Source organism: Cavia porcellus, unplaced genomic scaffold, assembly GCF_034190915.1.
Source record: "Cavia porcellus strain 051 isolate PalLab524CR breed Dunkin Hartley unplaced genomic scaffold, mCavPor4.1 scaffold_10, whole genome shotgun sequence".
Lineage (NCBI taxonomy): Eukaryota > Metazoa > Chordata > Mammalia > Rodentia > Caviidae > Cavia > Cavia porcellus.
In genome coordinates, this window is record NW_026947493.1 from 42,016,496 (window position 1) to 42,033,745 (window position 17,250).

The following is a 17,250-nucleotide window of genomic DNA, read 5'->3' on the forward strand; positions in this document are numbered from 1 at the left end:
TTTATTCAATGTAGTATGTACCCCTTTTCACATCAAAGAAACAAATCTCAAATCAAAATTAATGGAAGCATTTTTAAAATAATAAATGAGTAAGTATGTTCATTTGTAGTTTTCTAAAGAATTTTTTGTTCATTCTTTTGACCAAATTTGACCTTCTATTATTGGCCAAGTAGAGTTAAAATGTTAATATAAAGACTTAAAAAACTCATTCTCTTCTCAAAGAACTTAGTAAGGGAGAGACACTAGTCAATATGCAAATTTTAACATAATGTGATAAGTGCTACAATCAGTACATGACCAGAAGCAACCTTCCCAGCCCTAGGAGAGGCACATATGGTGTGGGAAAGAAGGTGAATAAAAGGCAGAAATGAGTCAGGTAATACAGGGATAAAGAACTGGGAGAATGTACCAAGCAGTGTGTATACAAATAGACTTAAGAGTAATCAGTGGGCAGAGAGTATAGCTCACTATGATAGCACTTGTCTAGCATGAGATTTAATCCCCAGCACTGATGGCAAATAAATAAATGCTTATATAAGGACAAGAATGTCACATTCACTCAATTTTAATTATGTTGCCTTTTATTACTGTACAATATATTTCAAAAAACGTCATTACATTTGCCTTAACTGCTCTATAAGACCTGGAATAAAAGAACACTTAAAACACATAAACATCAAGCTGAAATATCTACTTATACTGAACCATTACTTCCAAATTAAATAAGCAGATGTGTGGCAATGCAAAATAAAATAACTTGTTAAAACAGAAAAGTAAACTTTGTTTTAATGGCTGTAGAAAGGAGGTGGTTTTGTTTGCTTTCTTTCAACACATCTGGTTCTGGCAGCAAGTAGTAGTATGCATTAACGCAATATGTGCCCTGGAAGCCTGTATTTTCTGTTTGTGCGTATTACTTGAATCAGAGACCAGACACATGAAAAATTATTGTTCTCAATACCCTCAATACCTCTTCCTCTCCCTCCAGAATAACCCAATGTTAGCAAACACTAGACTCTTTTTGGTGGTAGTATTTTACAATTACTTTTCTCCAGTAATACTGGATGCTTTTAATTTTCTCTAAAAGAGAAATGATGAAAACATAAGGAAACCCTCCAGGGTCCAAATTTTTTTCACATTCTCTGAGTAGTAAAATAGCAGCTCTACAAGGTGATGAAAATGGACTTCAATTTCTATTAGTTTTTAATCATGTTAACATTACAACATATCTGGATATGGCTGGACTTCTAAAACAAATTGCCAAGTATTTTAGAGCTTTAATAATGCATTACATAGATGTAATTAGCTCTTACCTACCAAAAGATACCATCTATCTGTGTATATTTATTTACCTTACCTTCACTGGAGTTCTTTTCTTTGGGCTAGACATGAGAAACAAGATTAAGTGATCAATGCTGGCTTTATTTCTTTATAAGCAATAAATTGGGTTGCTTTTTTCCTCCAATATGACTGCAGCATTTTCATTATGTTCACAAAGGCAATACAAAGAAATACCTACTGAGTAGGTCTCAGCCAGGCAATTCGTCTTTTAAAGTTAGATTCTACCAGAGTGGCACTATGGCATTATAGGCATTCAGTTTTTGTTTTCCTTTTTTCAAGTTCGTCAGTTCTTTACTACTCTTTTTTCCCTCTAGCAGGGAATGTTCTGTAATCTCAATGTAAGGCCAAGAGACCATTTATAATTACAATATCATGGTGGACCTCATCTTATGAGCTAACATAAACAGTAAACAATTAGAACCACATTTGGTCATATCCAAATAGGTCAAAAAATACTTTAATACAACATGTTTCCTTCTTCTGACTGATTTTGCATTATTCTTATTAAAATAATGAGATTGCAAAATTTTTATTGAGTTGTATTTTTAGATAACTACTATGTTTCAATGAATAAATTGTTTGCAAATTGTCATTAGTAACATCCTTTCTATAAACATGGTTGGCAAAATAAAAAAGGCACAAAAGGGAATAAACTCTTTTGGGAAAAACCAAAAACATTTTCAACTTTCAGTGACAAGTACCAAAGCATGTATTTGTTCATGAAGAAAAGCAGAGAAAACTGTTCAGTAATTCATGCACAAATTGAACTACAAAAAAACTTCTCTTCAGATAGATCCTGAGGCTTGAGGAGAAATGAGTTTTCCTAATCTCGTGCTTGATATAAAATAAAATGTAAAGCTGCACATACATGTTTGGTTTAACAGTGGACCCACTTTTTTTTCTTTAAAGTGACACAAATAAAGGAAAACAAAACCAAAATACTTTCCCAAGCAAATAAATTCCACCTATAACCTGTGTTCTTTTTACCACTCAGTGGAGTAAAATGTCCAAGAAAATGTAAAATGCAGCATACACAATCATATAATCTAAAAACTTTTCATGATAACTTATTGCAAATTGCACCTGACAGTTCACCACAATGGAACACTGGCCCCTTGTTGGTTCACACAGTCCTTGAGCCCCAAACTGAAGACGAAGTCACCAGTAAAATGATCGGGATAGAAAGTTTGCAGCGGTGCTCAGCCAGCTAGCGCCACCTTCAGGGTGGGAGCCAACCCGGGACACTGCTCTGTCCTGCTCCTTTGTGGGGCTCTCATCTTCAGGCAAGTAATCAGGCAGCTCTGTGTTCTCCTCTACTTCCACAGGAGTATCCTGGAACGGGACCAGCATCTGATACAGAAAGCACATTAAAAGCTATTACAAAATCAACTTAATGTGATGTAATGCACATGTATATGTGTCAAGTTTTTGTTGTGTTTCTTTGCGGGGGGTGTTGAGCTTTGTTTCTTTGTTCGAGCCAGGGCTAGTTCAGGCTGGTCTTTAAAAATATGTAGCCAGGCTGGCCTCAAACTTGTGATCCTCCTGCTTCAGCCTCCCAAGTATTGGGATTACAGGTGTGCACCACCACACCTAGCTGTCTTAATGGTCAACTTTATTCCTCATTCTGATTACCTTGTCTGTTTATTTACTTGTTTTTGTTGTGCAGGAACTTCACATTGAACTACATCCCCAGCCATTTTTATTTTTTAAGACATGGTCTTACGTAAGTCATTAAGTAGTCCAGGCTAGGCCTAAACTTGTAGTCCTTCTGCCCAGGGTGTCACAGTGCTGGGATATCAAGTTTGTGGCACACACTTGGCTCCATATTTATTTTTCTCAGAAGCACTAGCTCTCCTGAAATTTTCCTCCTATGTGATAGCAGGAGGAATACTATGTAAAAATGGAATACTATGTAAAAATGGAAGAATTACAAATGCTGATCTGCACAGGTTCAAAGAGTAAATGAACAACCTTTGTCTATCTAAAAATAACTAAGCCAAAGGTTGGGACCCTTTGGGCCCCCAAGGACCCACAGAACCCAAATGAGTTTAAGGTACATAAACTGATATTCGCAATCACAAACTATTGGAAAGAATAGCAACAGCCAGGAATTTTTCCATAGGTACTAGTCCAACAGTTGCACATTTATTTTCTGGATTGCCAAGACTATTTAAGGTAGGGCAAAACACTTTTTAAAAGATCAATGCAAGGAAACTTTTATTTCCATTTAAAATCAGTAAGGCATCTACAATGAGTTAAAAGAAGTTTTCTTCACAACAGTGGACAGTGAAATCCACAAAACACTTCAATATTTCTAAAACAGGCATTAACCAAGATCATCACATTTATTATACATTTGTTAACTATGGACCTACAAATATTAGCAGTCTGCTAGCCACAAAAATAATCAGAGTCTAAAATTAAGTATTTAAAAAATGAACTGAGGGGCTGGGGATTTAGCTCAGTGGCATAAGCACCTGCCTTGCAAGCAGGTTGTCGTGAGTTCAATCCCCGGTACCGATAAAAAGGAAAAAGAAAAAAAAAAAAAATGAACTGAAACTCTTACCTCTTCGCCACTTTCACTTTTCACAACTTGCTGAGCTTTCATGACCTTGGTTGATGCTATTGCTGATGCCAACGCCTGGGCCAGAATGAAAAGGAACAGTTTTGAACACTGATTTGTTTGCCTGTAACCTCAAGCATTTTCAGATATTAAAAATACTAACCTCTGCTTTCAAATCTGAACGAATGCGCACCACACATCTCTGAACGGCCATTTGAAAAGTAAAGCTAATGACACCTTTAATTTTTAACAAAGCCTCTTCACAAAGATTTCTTCGAGACTGAAAAAGAAAGAGCAAATTGTTATTAAAATAGATAAAATAATTAAAGGCAACCAATCAACTTAAGCCACATTAAACTCATTATAATCATTTGTCACTTAGCACTGGGATACTGTCTGAGAAACAGATCATTAGGTGATAGACTGTACTTACATAAATCTAGATGGTATAGCCTACTACTCTATACACTCAGGCTAAGTTGGATACCCCACTGTTTTTAGACTACAAACATATACAGCATGTTATGGACTAAATTCCATAGGAAAACTATAACATATTGGCAAGTACTTACATGTCAAATTATAGGAAAGGTACAGTAAAAATACCGGGTGACAGGAATTTTTCAGTTTCACTAAAATCTCATGGGACCACGATTACATATGTAGCCAAATGTCGACCAAACATCATTATGTCCTATATATATGACTGTCTGTTTTGAGATATGAAGAGCAAATATACTTACAATGGATGAAGGGGGAATGCTTAGTCAAGCTTATTACTGTTTATAGGATCAACAGAATAATTCCTGCTAATTTTGAAAGCTTCAATATTATTATAAAGTTTCAGTAACTTTTATCAGAAAGACATTCGTCAATGTTAATTTACATGTTAAAATAAACAGAACAAATGAATAATACAAAAAACTACCAAAAACTAGAGGCTCCTTTTCAAGGGTACACATACTAGATAGCCTATCAGCTGTTTCAATAGGACTTTATTGAAACACTGTCATCCTGACTTGTTTACACACCATCAAATACTAGTTACATGCTAAGGCCAGGTTAGTAGCTGTTACAGAGACCGATATGGTCTATAAAATCTGAAATACTTACTCTCTAGCCCTATAAAGAAAAGGCTTACTGGTCTCCAAGATATTCAAAATCTGTAGGGCCACAAGAGGCATTATGGTAACCATTGTTGATCACCTTGTATTCTGTTTTTACATCATGTACTATGTCCATCCTTTTGATTTGACTGACTCTGTTTTGTCACATTTAGTTTTATTCTCTTCAAAAAAAAGTAATAAGAACTATGGGAGTAATAAAACCCAAAATATGTAATTGTTATTATAAAAAAGACAGGAAAAGAAAGTGCTCTAAAGGACACAACTGCATGTATATTTAAGTGTATAAGATATATAACCATATTACTGAGTTTTTGTTGGATCATTGAACAGAACTGTTGGCAGTCTCACAGTTTGAATGTCCACTTTGTATGCTTTAATTTTGTAACTTGAACAACTATTTCTAAGATGACAATATGTAATCTATTAACTAGTGATTTCTGACTGTTTATTTTTTTGAAATTCTGTATTACTTGTACACTTTTCTGTTTTGTTTGTTTTTTTTTTTTTTTTCTTTTTCTCTTTAAATAAAATTTAAAAAAAAAATCTCTAGGGCCGTGTCCTAATAGATTAAAACTGAATTCATAAGCATTCAGTGTTTTAGTTACCAATCCTTAAATTTCAAACTATTTGATGTATGCACTCAGTTCAGCAACACATATGTAAACTATTTGGTATGAATAAATATTATTGCAATCTTCATTTATGGCAATCTCAATCATTCCCTCTGCATTCTCAAGAACCATCAACATTTTTATTTTTCCTGTGATTATGTTCACAACACAACATAACATACAATCTTTGATATTAGATGCAGGGTACTACACTATCCTGGTCTCCCACCTTACACCACTGATGATTCCATCTCTCTTCTCACCTCCAAGGTGTAGTGCCTATACCTGAGTTACTTTCTTCGTTGACCCTCAGGAAACTATTTTTATCATTTTGACCATCACTAATTCCAATAGTACTATACTTGCTTATTTTTGTCTGTCAGACATATCCAGTGATCATCTCAATATAAGAACCTAAGTGAAAATAGATTCCGAAGTACAGTAACTGCATTTTCTCTTCATTTTCCTTCTACTTTGGGTTCACAAAATCACTACCTCTGAGTTTTCCTGTGTCTGTATTGAAACCAGATTCTGATTCAGTACTTCAGAGGGGATAAAAGACTAAAACTGACCTCTATGAAAGTACATAGAGGATACTGTTTTCAAATTTATTCTAACAGCCTGAAAAACATTTCATATCATTGCTCATTTCCTTACTTAAACCACTTTCTGCCTCAGCTTTTCAACACCACTCAGGGAGGAATCTTGGACACAACAGTCTATAGCAGAACACAGGCCCACAGTGGGCTTCCCTGTCTCTGGACTCCACTCTGCCCAGGAATGGATTCTGTGAAGTGCTTTTAGGAAACTGGCACCAAACAGTTTCATGCTTCTCATCTCCATGAATTCTATGCTACTTGTACTTAGAAGGATGTACAGTAAATGTAACATAAGAGAACAATGCCACTTTAATGACATTTCTATAATTTTGACATCTCCTATCTAGAAAAGAGCAGTCCATTCCATTTATTCAAGTCTTATACTATTTTTTTTTCTTTTTTTCGTTTTTATCGGTACCAAGGATCAAACTCACAACTGCCTGCTTGCAAGGCAGGTGCTTATGCCACTGAGCTAAATTCCCCAGCCCCAAGTCTTATACTACTGAAGACCTTTAGCTTACTTACATACAGCTCCTCTATTTTCTGGTTAAAAATATCCTTTTATTCTTCCTAATTTATTTTATACTATTTTGTTTCACAGAATTAAAATTACTTCTCCCCATTCCAGAAGTGACTAGCTTCCATATGCTTAATATTTGCCTGAGATTTTTAAAAAGTTGCATTAATTTTAAGAAATTTCACAATTCTCCCGAGTTTTCTGTATTTACAATCCTATCAACAGCAAATTACCAAACATTTCATTATATTAAATCATATTTACATTCTCAAGATAAAACTGCTTCTAGGAAGTTATACTACAGTTAAAAGTTCAATGCTGGAGCCATGCTATTTAGATTGAAATCTTAACGATTCCCTCTATACCTAAGTGAGTTTGGCAATTTTACAACTCTAAAATTCAATTTCCCTTTCTGTAAAAGGAAGATAATGTTCCTCTCTTTGTGTGTTAATGATCAGAACCAAACAAGAATCAATATACTACCAAAAATGCCAGCTTGTCACAAAAAAATGTTAACTAGCATGATAGTGCAGTACTACTATACTAGACTTTAACTTGCTAATACTTTATTTTGGGTTTTGCTGTGGGGTAGGAAAGACTGAACCCAGGGCCATCTGTGTTCAAAGCAAGTGCTCTCCCACAGAGCTTCAGGCCAAGCTCTCATTTTGGCAATAAAATTCTTCCTATATTCTTTCTCTATTTTTGTATGTGCTTTGTTAGGTTTATTCCTTGGTTTCTGGTTTAAAAAGAACTATACTATTCTTCTACTAGACTCAGGATCTTATGGCCCCAGTTTTATTAAGATGGTTGTTCACTTATTTGGATATACAAATTCAGAGCATGGATACTTGCAGATATCCATAAGCATAGACACTTGTTTACTACTCTTTACTAAGTCTTAAATCCTAAGTTCTAGGTAAGTCCAACAATTATAAAAGGTTCTACACAATCTAATATAAACTATCTGCCACAGCTAAAGAGATAGTTTTATGTTGCCATATCTAAATACATATATGTGTGTGTGTGCGCGTGCATACATATATATATATAAAACATCTCCTATCTAGAAAAGAGCAGTTCTTTTGTACATAATATAACTTATCACTGTATAAGGAACTTCAAGGGGACTTTCAATTCCAGTCAAGATGGAGTATTGCAGACTAGATTTACCCACTCACTGGGATTAAATAACAAAAATATACTTTTAAAAACAATGATGTCCAAACATTGAAAAAAAATCACCCTTAAAAAAAAATAAAAGAAATGAAATGAACTCCATACACCACACCAGCTTATTGCTTAGAAAAGTTCCTGGTTACAACTCAGGAAGAGAAAGCTAAACAGATCCAGCAGTCTTCCTGAGCTAAAGACAGATTTGAGGATTCAGGAAGAGTCAAAAGTGCTCAGTAAATCAGACCTACAGCTACAAAATGAAAAGGAGCTGGAGAGAGATGCCTGCTACGGAGTACAGGGTGCCCCTTTGAAAAACAGATCATCAGTAGATGTCATGCTAGGAAAAAATTTAGGCTGGGGAAACTACTACTGGAAGGAAATAGAACAGTTCTGTGAGCTTAGAGTAGACTGGAAATATATCATGTTCCCACCAAAAACTGGGGGAAAAGAAGCCCTGAGACACATAAAGGTACAGAGAACCCAAGAGTATTGCCTCAACAGTATAGGCAAAACTGCGTCCAAGTTAAGGGGTACATGGTCTGCCTAACAAAGTTTAAAATTAAGGCTTAAAAAGATCCACTAGTTTACAAGTAACTTAACTGTGATCCAGAATAAAGTTGAAAAATATTTAAAGGCTGTTTGGAAAACATGGGCTCTATTCAACAACATAATATTCACAATATATGACCTTCAATCAAAAATTACCAGGTGGGCAATAAAGCAGGAAAATACAACATACAATTAGAAAAGTCAGTGAGTAGGAACACACTTAGAAGTAACACAGATAACATAGTCAAAAGACAGGGTATTAAACAGTTATTCTAACTGTATTTTGTATACTGGAAAAGACAGAGAAAAGTATAAATATATTAAGACAAAAAAAAGGTCTAAAAAGATACAATAAAACAATGTGTGGTGGTGACAGAAAATGCACTGGGTGAGATTCACAGTAAATTAAATACTTGCAGATGGAAAAAAGTGAATAAAGCAACAGAAAATATCCAAAATGAAAGAGGGAAAAAAAAGACTGAAAAAAATTTAACAGAATATCAATAAGCTGTGTGAGAACCTCAAGTGGTAAAATATACATAAAGCTGGAATTCCTGAAAGACTCAAGAGACTGGAAAACAGAAAACATTTGCAGATATCTGGAAAAACTCATCCAAATTTGTTGTAAACTATAAATCCAAAGTATCAAGAAACTAAAATGAAGAAAATTATATCAAAGCACATCATGAACAAACTGATTTAAAATACAGTGCTAAAACAGAAAATCTGAAAATTGAGAAAGAGGGAAGATGGAAATATAAAACAAAAAACTACAATAGACAGGAGAATGCTAAATAGAAACAGAAGAAGGTAGAGAGGATCATGGAGCAATATCTTAAAAGTGCAGAAAAGAAAAAAAATGTCCACTTTGGATTTTATGCCTGTCAAAAATATCTTTTTTATAAAAAATAAAATAAGAGTTTTCAAATATACAAAGAATGAAACATTGGAGACTTCAAACCTTAAGTTTCAAAAATGAATGGAATAGCACGATGAAAGAGCTAAAGGAAAAAAGAGACTATAATCCACCTGTGGAATACTGCAACCAAGAGTACACACAATGTCAAGTACACATGAACGCCCCAAGACAGACCATCTGTTAGATAATGAAATAAACCTCAATATATTTAAAGGAACTGAAACCACAAAGTATATAGTCTCATCACATGGAATCCATAATGGAAGGAAACCTGAAACATTACTGAAAACACTCCAAATAACCAATGAATCAAAGAAGAAATCATGTGAGAAATTAGAAAATACACTGAGGTGAATGACAGCAATGCCAAAACTCACAGGATGCAGTGGTTTCTCTTACTGGGGAAACCCAAGTATAAATAAAGAGCCAAATCAAAGGTAGAGAGTGGGAAGCAGGGAGATCTTTTTGAAACAGAATAGGGAACAAGAGATGGAGGGAGAAGGATAGAAAGAAAGGAAAAGGGATTTTTTTTTTTAAAGAAGAATTGAAGAAAATGATGGAAATAGAGTTTTTTGCAAATAGGAAGGGAAACAAGACCGGAAGGAGCAAGGAGGGATGGGAAGACAAAAAAAAAGGAATTAATGTACTAACTCCCTGCAACAAATATAAACATTATACACTGCAAACATGTACTATAAAGTTTTAAAAACATGTGACTGAAAGAAATTAGTACTCAAGATGGAAATTTATGGGACTGTACTTTAAAAGAGAAAAATCTCAAATCAATAGCCCAACTTTTTCAACCCTGAAAACAAGAAGGAAGAGACAGGGGCTGGGGATTTAGCTCAGCGGCATAAGCACCTGCTTTGCAAGCAGGCAGTCATGAGTTCGATCCCCGGTACTGATATAAATAAATAAATAAATAAATAAAAAGAAGGAAGAAACGAGGAAAAACAGAGAGATGGGGGAGGGGTGGCCTTAAACCTAAAACAAAGGAAATTAATAAATTACAGCAGGGCATGTGGGATAGGATAGACTGAGAAGTGAAAAATAGGGAAAAAGGAGAGAAACAGAGACAAACCAGCATCAAAAGTTAGTTCTTTAAAAAGAGTCAACAACCAGGTATGGTGGCACACACTGGGGAGGCTGAGGTGGGCGGATTATCAGGAGTTTAAGACCAGGCGGGCCACCTATAGAGTCCAAGGTCAGCCTCCACAACAAATCAAAACCCTGTCTCCAAAAAAAAAAAAAAAAAAAAAAATCAAGGAAAGAAAGAAGGAAGGAAACCTGCTTCACTGGTGAATTCTCTGAAATGTTTCACAACCAATGCATCATAAACTCATCCAAATATTTCCCAACTCATTTTATTAAGTCAGAATTACCTTAATACCAACACCAGAAAAACATATCACAAGGAAAGAAACTAAAGTCCAACATGAACATAAATCCCAAATTTCTAAAAAAATCCCTAAATTCATCAGTATACTGAAATGATTATACAACATGGACAACTGTGATTTTCTCCAGGAATAAAATGTTGGTTCAATACATGAAAATGAATCAATGTACTGTATCATATTAAGAAAACATTTAAAAACAAAAAAATAAGTCATTTAAAATTGGACACAATGTGAATGGGCTTTGCTCTCAAAGATAAAATAAATGAAGAAGGTACAACATAAAACTTAGCTATTAGAATCACAATATTAGAAAAGATGGCATTACTAGTTGTAGGAAACCACAAATAAAAACCGCTTCACACCTAACAGAATGCAAATTTTAAAAACCTGGAAAATAAGAGAAGAGGTTGAAGAGAAACTACACCCTCATCCAATGCTGGGTGGAATGCAATATGATATAACCATTGTGAAAACAGCCACGCAGTTTATCGGAAAGTTAAATAAGATCACCAAATAACAGCAATTCTATTCCCCAGGTATATGCCCAAGAGAACAGAAAATACATGTTAATTGAACAACATATATTCATAAACAGACATATATCATCAGTCAAACTGAAATATTCACCAAGTGATTAAAAAATATGGTACGTCCATACAATAGAATGCTATAAAAAGAAATGGCATACTCATACATGTGACAACACAGATGAACTTAAAAGATTATGCTAACTGAAGGACAGACATATAAATCACACATTGTATGGTTTCGGCTATATTTGAAATGTTCAAAATAAATCAATACAGACAAAAAAAAAAAAGATTAGTGGTTCCCTGATACTACAAATAATAATCACTATTAAGTATTAAGAATGAAGTATCATTTGGGGGTGGGCAAAAGTGGTGGCTGCACAGCCTAATAATATAAAAGCTTCTGAACTCTACACTTTACAGTAGTGAATAGTATATGAATTACATTCCAATTAAAAACAAAAGCCAGGGGCCAGGATGTAGCTCACTGATAAAGTGCTTAACCAGCACATGGGCATCCATGGTTTAATGCCCCTAGCAATGGGAAAAGGTTTCAGTCCCAGTCAATAGGTACTATAAAAAATGTTAGAGGACGTTCTCCAGGTAGAAAGTAATGATGTGAAGAAAACCTTAATCAACACAAAGGAATAAAGAGCCCTAGAAACAGTAAGTATGTGAGTAGATATAAAAATGTGGGTTTTTTTTGGGGGGGGGGGCAGTACTGATAACCAAACCCAGGGCTCACACTGAGCTATACCCCTAATATTTTTATTTTGTAATTTTCAGATGGAGTCTCACTAAGTTGCTAAGTTGCCTAGGTTGAACTCAAACTTGCAATCTTCCTGTCTCAGCTTTCCAGAGTGCTAGGATTACAAGGAGTGCGCTACAATGCCCACCCCATTTTCTTATTCTTTAAATTTCTTTTTAAAAGGTCAGCTTTTGCCAGGTGTGGTGGTGCACTCCTGTAATTCCAGCACTTGGGAGGCTGAGGCAGGTAGATTATAGCAAGTTTGAGACCTGCTTGAGCTACAAAGTGAGCCCAAGGACAGCCTACACCCTATAGCAAGACCCTGTCTCAAAAAGACAAAAAAAAAAGGTCAGCTTTTTAAAGCAAAAGTAATAATAATGAAGTTTATGTCATATGTAGAAGTAAAATCCATAACAGCACAAAGGTGGAGACATAAAATTCATAAAATATCTTTTGCCAGGCAGGGTAGTGCATGCCTGTAATTCTGACATTCAGGAGGCTGAAGCAGAAGGACTGCCATGAATACAAGGCAGTCAGGGTTACAGAGTGAGTTCAGGCCACCCTGAACTGCATAGGGAGACCATGTCTCAAAAAAAAAAAAGGAAAAAGTAACTTAAGATACATGAAATGATATAGCATTAATTGACGACAGATTGGAACAAGTCAAAGATACAGAAAACAAGCCTTAAACCAATAAATGAAAGAGAATTATAGCTAATAAATCAGCAAAGGAGGTAAAATAGAAGCATAAAAGTCATCTAGCTAGGCCAAAAGGAAGGAGAAAAGGAAAAGGAAATGAAGAAACAGGCCAAACAGAAAGCAATTAATAAGATTTTTTTAAATCCAACCATATACATATGTATATAATAAATGTAAGTGATTCAAATATTCTAGTTAAAAGGCAGAGATGTTCAGAATGGATAAAGAAGCAAGACCCAAATATATGATACCCAGAAGATATTCAGACTACAGACACAATTAGAAGATAATCAAAAGGAAGTTTATATAACTAAACTTTATATAACAAAAAGAAACAAATTAAAATGTTTTAATTTTATGTTTACATAACATGTTTATATGGTTATAATATGTTTATATAACAAAAAGAAACAAATTAAAATGACTTCAGGAAAAAAGGCACAAACTATGCAGGACCAGTGAAGCACTACAGACTAAAGTATTTTATATAATTGGCATTACTTCTTCCTTAAAAGGTATAATCTACTAATAAAGCTATATGTGCCTGAAATTTTCTGAGGTTTTAACTACAAAGTTAATCTCTCTCGGGGCTGGGGATTTAGCTCAGCGGCATAAGTGCCTGCTTTGCAAGCGCATGGTCGTGAGTTCGATTCCCAGTACCTACTAAAAAAAAAAAGTTAATCTCTCTAGTAGATACACAGCTAATCATGCTATCTGTTTCTTCTTGAGTGAGATTTCCAATTTATATCTTACAAGAAATTATCATTATCAGAGTTAGGCAGTGATGCACACCTGTAATCCCAGCACTCAGGAGAGTGAAGCAGGAGGATCATGCAAGTTCTAGGTCAGCCTGGGCTATATGAGATCTTATCTCAAAGAAAAATCATTATCAAATTTTATTAACATAAATTTATTTAGTTGTTATCCCTTTAACATCTGTAATATCTAGTTATGTTCTCTTACACTTCTCATTTTGATAATTTGTAAATTCTCTTTTATTCTTGACCAGTTGACTAGGGTTTCACATATTTTGGTGATTGTATCAGGGACCTGCTTTTGAATTCATTAATTTTTGTTTTGCATATCATCGATTGCTGCTTCTATTTCCTCTCTTCTCTTTATTTCGAGTTTTATTTATTCTTCATTTAGCAGTTTCACAAGGAAGATTAAGTTGAAATCTTTTGTGCATAAACATTTAGACACTGGGCACTAACGGATTTCTGTTCAAAACACTGTTTTAGAAATGTGTTAGTTCCGGAGCTGGGGATTTAGCTCAGTGGCATAAGCACCTGCCTTGTAAGCAGGCAGTCGTGAGTTCAATCCCTGGTAAAATGAAAAAGACAATCCCGATAAAAATGAAAAAGACAAAAAAAAAAAAAAAAAAAAGGAATGTGTTAGTTCCACAAATTTTGGGAAGGTTTTTCAGGTTGTCTTTTTGTTCCTACTTTTCTAATTTGATTTCATTGTGCTCAGTTTGTAAGGTTTCAAACTTTTAAAATTCATTAACACTTGTTATATGGCCAACAATATGGCCTATTTTGGTTAAATTTTTCTTGCACATGTGAGTATTACCCTGTTGCTGGCTAGGCTGTTCTACAAATATTAATTACATTTAAGTTGACTGGAAGCATTATTCAAATCTTCTAAAGCTTGATTTTCTGTATACTTGTTCTATTAATATAGAACATGGTACTGAAATATAAATCTGTGACTCTATTTCTTCTTGCATTTCTGTCAGTTTCTGCCTCACATATTTTGAAGTTCTATACTTAGTGGCATAAATATTTTAAATTGCTATGTCCACTGGGCATGGTGATGCACTCCTGTAATCCCAGCACTGCATTTACGAGACTAAGGCAGGAGGATTCTTGCCAGTTCCAGGCCAGCCTAAGCTCCACAGTGAGTTCAAGACCAGCCTGGACTACATAGTGAGACTTTGTCTCAAAAACACATACAAACACTCATACCACCTTGTTTTGAAGGCCTGTATTGTCAAGTGCTCTGGGCTCTTTGATATTGTTGTTAATATGCCTTTTTCGTTTGATGTTTTCTAGGAACTTTTTGTCTTTGTGTTTTTTCCTCTAATATAGAAAGAATAGGTATACATATAGAGACTCATGCATGCACAGAACTTCTAAATAGTTTATGAGAATCAATTTTATACATGATGAAATGAACAGCTATTTTGAAGAAAAAGAGACACTAAGGTACCCAGTGCTGATTCCCAGTAGCGTCATGATGTGAAATGTTTGTTTCACATCAGCCTTAATAGTATTGCTGGATTTCACATCATGTAAGGTATCCAGTAGCGTCATGATGTGAAATCCAGCAATATTATTATTCTTTTTTCAGAGTGATTTTAGTCTATTTTGTTTTGTTTAATTTCAACTTATGTGAAGGTATGGACAGCTATTTTGAAGAGAATGAGAAACATTACGGCAGCTATTGTTGACTTCTTACTGTCTGGTCTTGAAGACCTAAAATGCCTTCATCATCCTGTTCCGATCAGTTTTATACTATTTTGTTTGAACTCATCATATGTGAAGATATGGACAACTATTTGGAAGAAAACAAGAAACAGTGTGATACAGTGAAGATCTGTGGTTGTCTTGCTTTGAAATCTGTCTCTTACATTGTTTCCTTATGATCTGTTTTGTTCTGTTTAATTTACCCTCTTTAAAATAAAAATTAAAAAAAAAACATATACAAACAAAAAATTTGTTATATCTTATTAATTCACCCCTTTAATACAAAATGGCCTTCTTCAATAAACACTGATAATGGGTCTTACTCGTAAAGACAATTAGGAAGTAACACTGAAGAAAATGGCTAGTTGACATGACTTCTCTTTCCCATCTTATGAGCCACATGTTTATAGAATTCTTACCGTATCATCAAGACCATCTATGTGCAAAACTACTGTTTTGGCACGTTTGTTTGTAGTTCCTAGAAAAAACTGAGCTTTCCTCCGACGTGAATTCATTTCATTAAAACTATCACCATCTGCCATATTGGAAGACTGAAGAATGTCATAGACTTCAGAGGCCAGAAGTTTTGTTTCACCAGGCGTTGTAGTCCTTACAAAAACACAAATTAATAAATCAGTCATTTCCACAGAGTCTCTAATTTTATTTTTCAATTTTTGAGGAGCCTTGTTTCTTTCATACTGTTTTGTTCAAATTAAATACAGTAATGTAGGCCAGATATGGTGGCACTGACCTATAATCCCAGCACTCAGAAGGCTGATGAAGGAAAATCAAGAGTTTGAGGCCAACTTAGGTTACATAGCAAATTCAAGGCCAGCCTATGCTATATAGCAAGATTCTGTCTCAAAAAAAAAAAAAAAAAGGTAGAAAGTAATTTAAACTTAAAAGCAATAATGCAAAAAAGACATCAACTCTATAGCAGTCTTCTAATGTGTTTAAAATCCATCATTTATTGAAATTCAAAATCTATACTGCAATACAAAAAGTACATTTAACCAAAATCATTAATTAAATAGGAAACAAACTAGTAAAATCAGGTTATGACATGTCCTTATTTTTCACTGATACTCAGCGTTCAAGACTAAAGTATCCTGACGTTCAAAAAAATCACAATATATAATAATAAAAAAAGAGAAAACAAAGATAGGATCATTCACATTATTAGCTTTTTAAACTTTCTTAGCATATTCAAAATGATTCTATTTCTTAACTTACAATTTTACATATCTTCTACAAAGCATGTATTGTATATGTCATAAACCACAACTCAAAAGTTTTTATTCTTAAACATTCAAATCCTACCATTAACTCTTTACATCAACATCTAGTACTCTGCTGCCTAACAACTACAGAGCACTTGAAATGCAGCTAGTGCAAAAAAAGGAATGAATTTTATTTATTTTTAACTAATTTAAACAGCACATTAGTAAGTGGCTACTATACTGGATAGATCTAATGGTCCTTAATTAGTTTGACAAATAATAAGTGCAAACAACTGAAGAAATTCACTTCACTTACAAATGGGCTCAATTAAGACCCAACTTTTTTTTTTTTATCAGTACCAGGGAGCCAACTCAGGACACCTACTTGCAAGGCAGGTTCTTATGCCGCTAAGCTAAATCCCCAGCCCCCATTACCCCCTAGGAGGGCAAGGCAGAATACTAGGCTCAGATGTAGCCTGGGTAACTTAACAAGACCCAACCTTAAAATATAAAAAGGATGCGAGTGTGGTAGCTCAGTGGTACAACACTTGCATAGCATATATGAGGCTCTAGGTTCAATCCACAGTATGCCAAAAAGAAAAAGAGTAAGCTAAAATCAACAAAATTGGGGGCTGGGGATTTAGCTCAGCGGCATAAGCACCTGCCTTGCAAGCAGGCAGTCGTGAGTTCGATCCCTGGTACAAATAAAAAGGAAAAAGACCAAAAAAAAAAAAAAAACCACACACAACAAAATTTTATAGAATCATGTGGCGGTTACTTAGGTTAGCA

General features: G+C 34.6%; 1 protein-coding gene across 3 annotated transcripts in view; it reads right to left on the reverse strand.

Annotated features, from left to right (window-relative positions):
- Positions 1–559: 559 nt before the first annotated feature.
- Armc1 (armadillo repeat containing 1) overlaps positions 560–17,250 on the reverse strand; it is a 36,772-nt gene continuing 20,081 nt past the window's right edge. For 2 of the 3 annotated variants that reach the window (XM_063257384.1, XM_063257385.1), the window contains exons 4-7: positions 15,661–15,850; positions 4,065–4,181; positions 3,905–3,979; positions 560–2,688 (exon numbers count right to left, since the gene is read on the reverse strand). In XM_063257384.1, coding sequence (XP_063113454.1) covers positions 2,497–2,688; positions 3,905–3,979; positions 4,065–4,181; positions 15,661–15,850 — 574 coding nt within the window. In that variant the 3' untranslated portion in view covers positions 560–2,496. The remainder of the gene's footprint in view (positions 2,689–3,904; positions 3,980–4,064; positions 4,182–15,660; positions 15,851–17,250) is intronic. The other variant, XM_063257386.1, reaches the window with a different exon arrangement.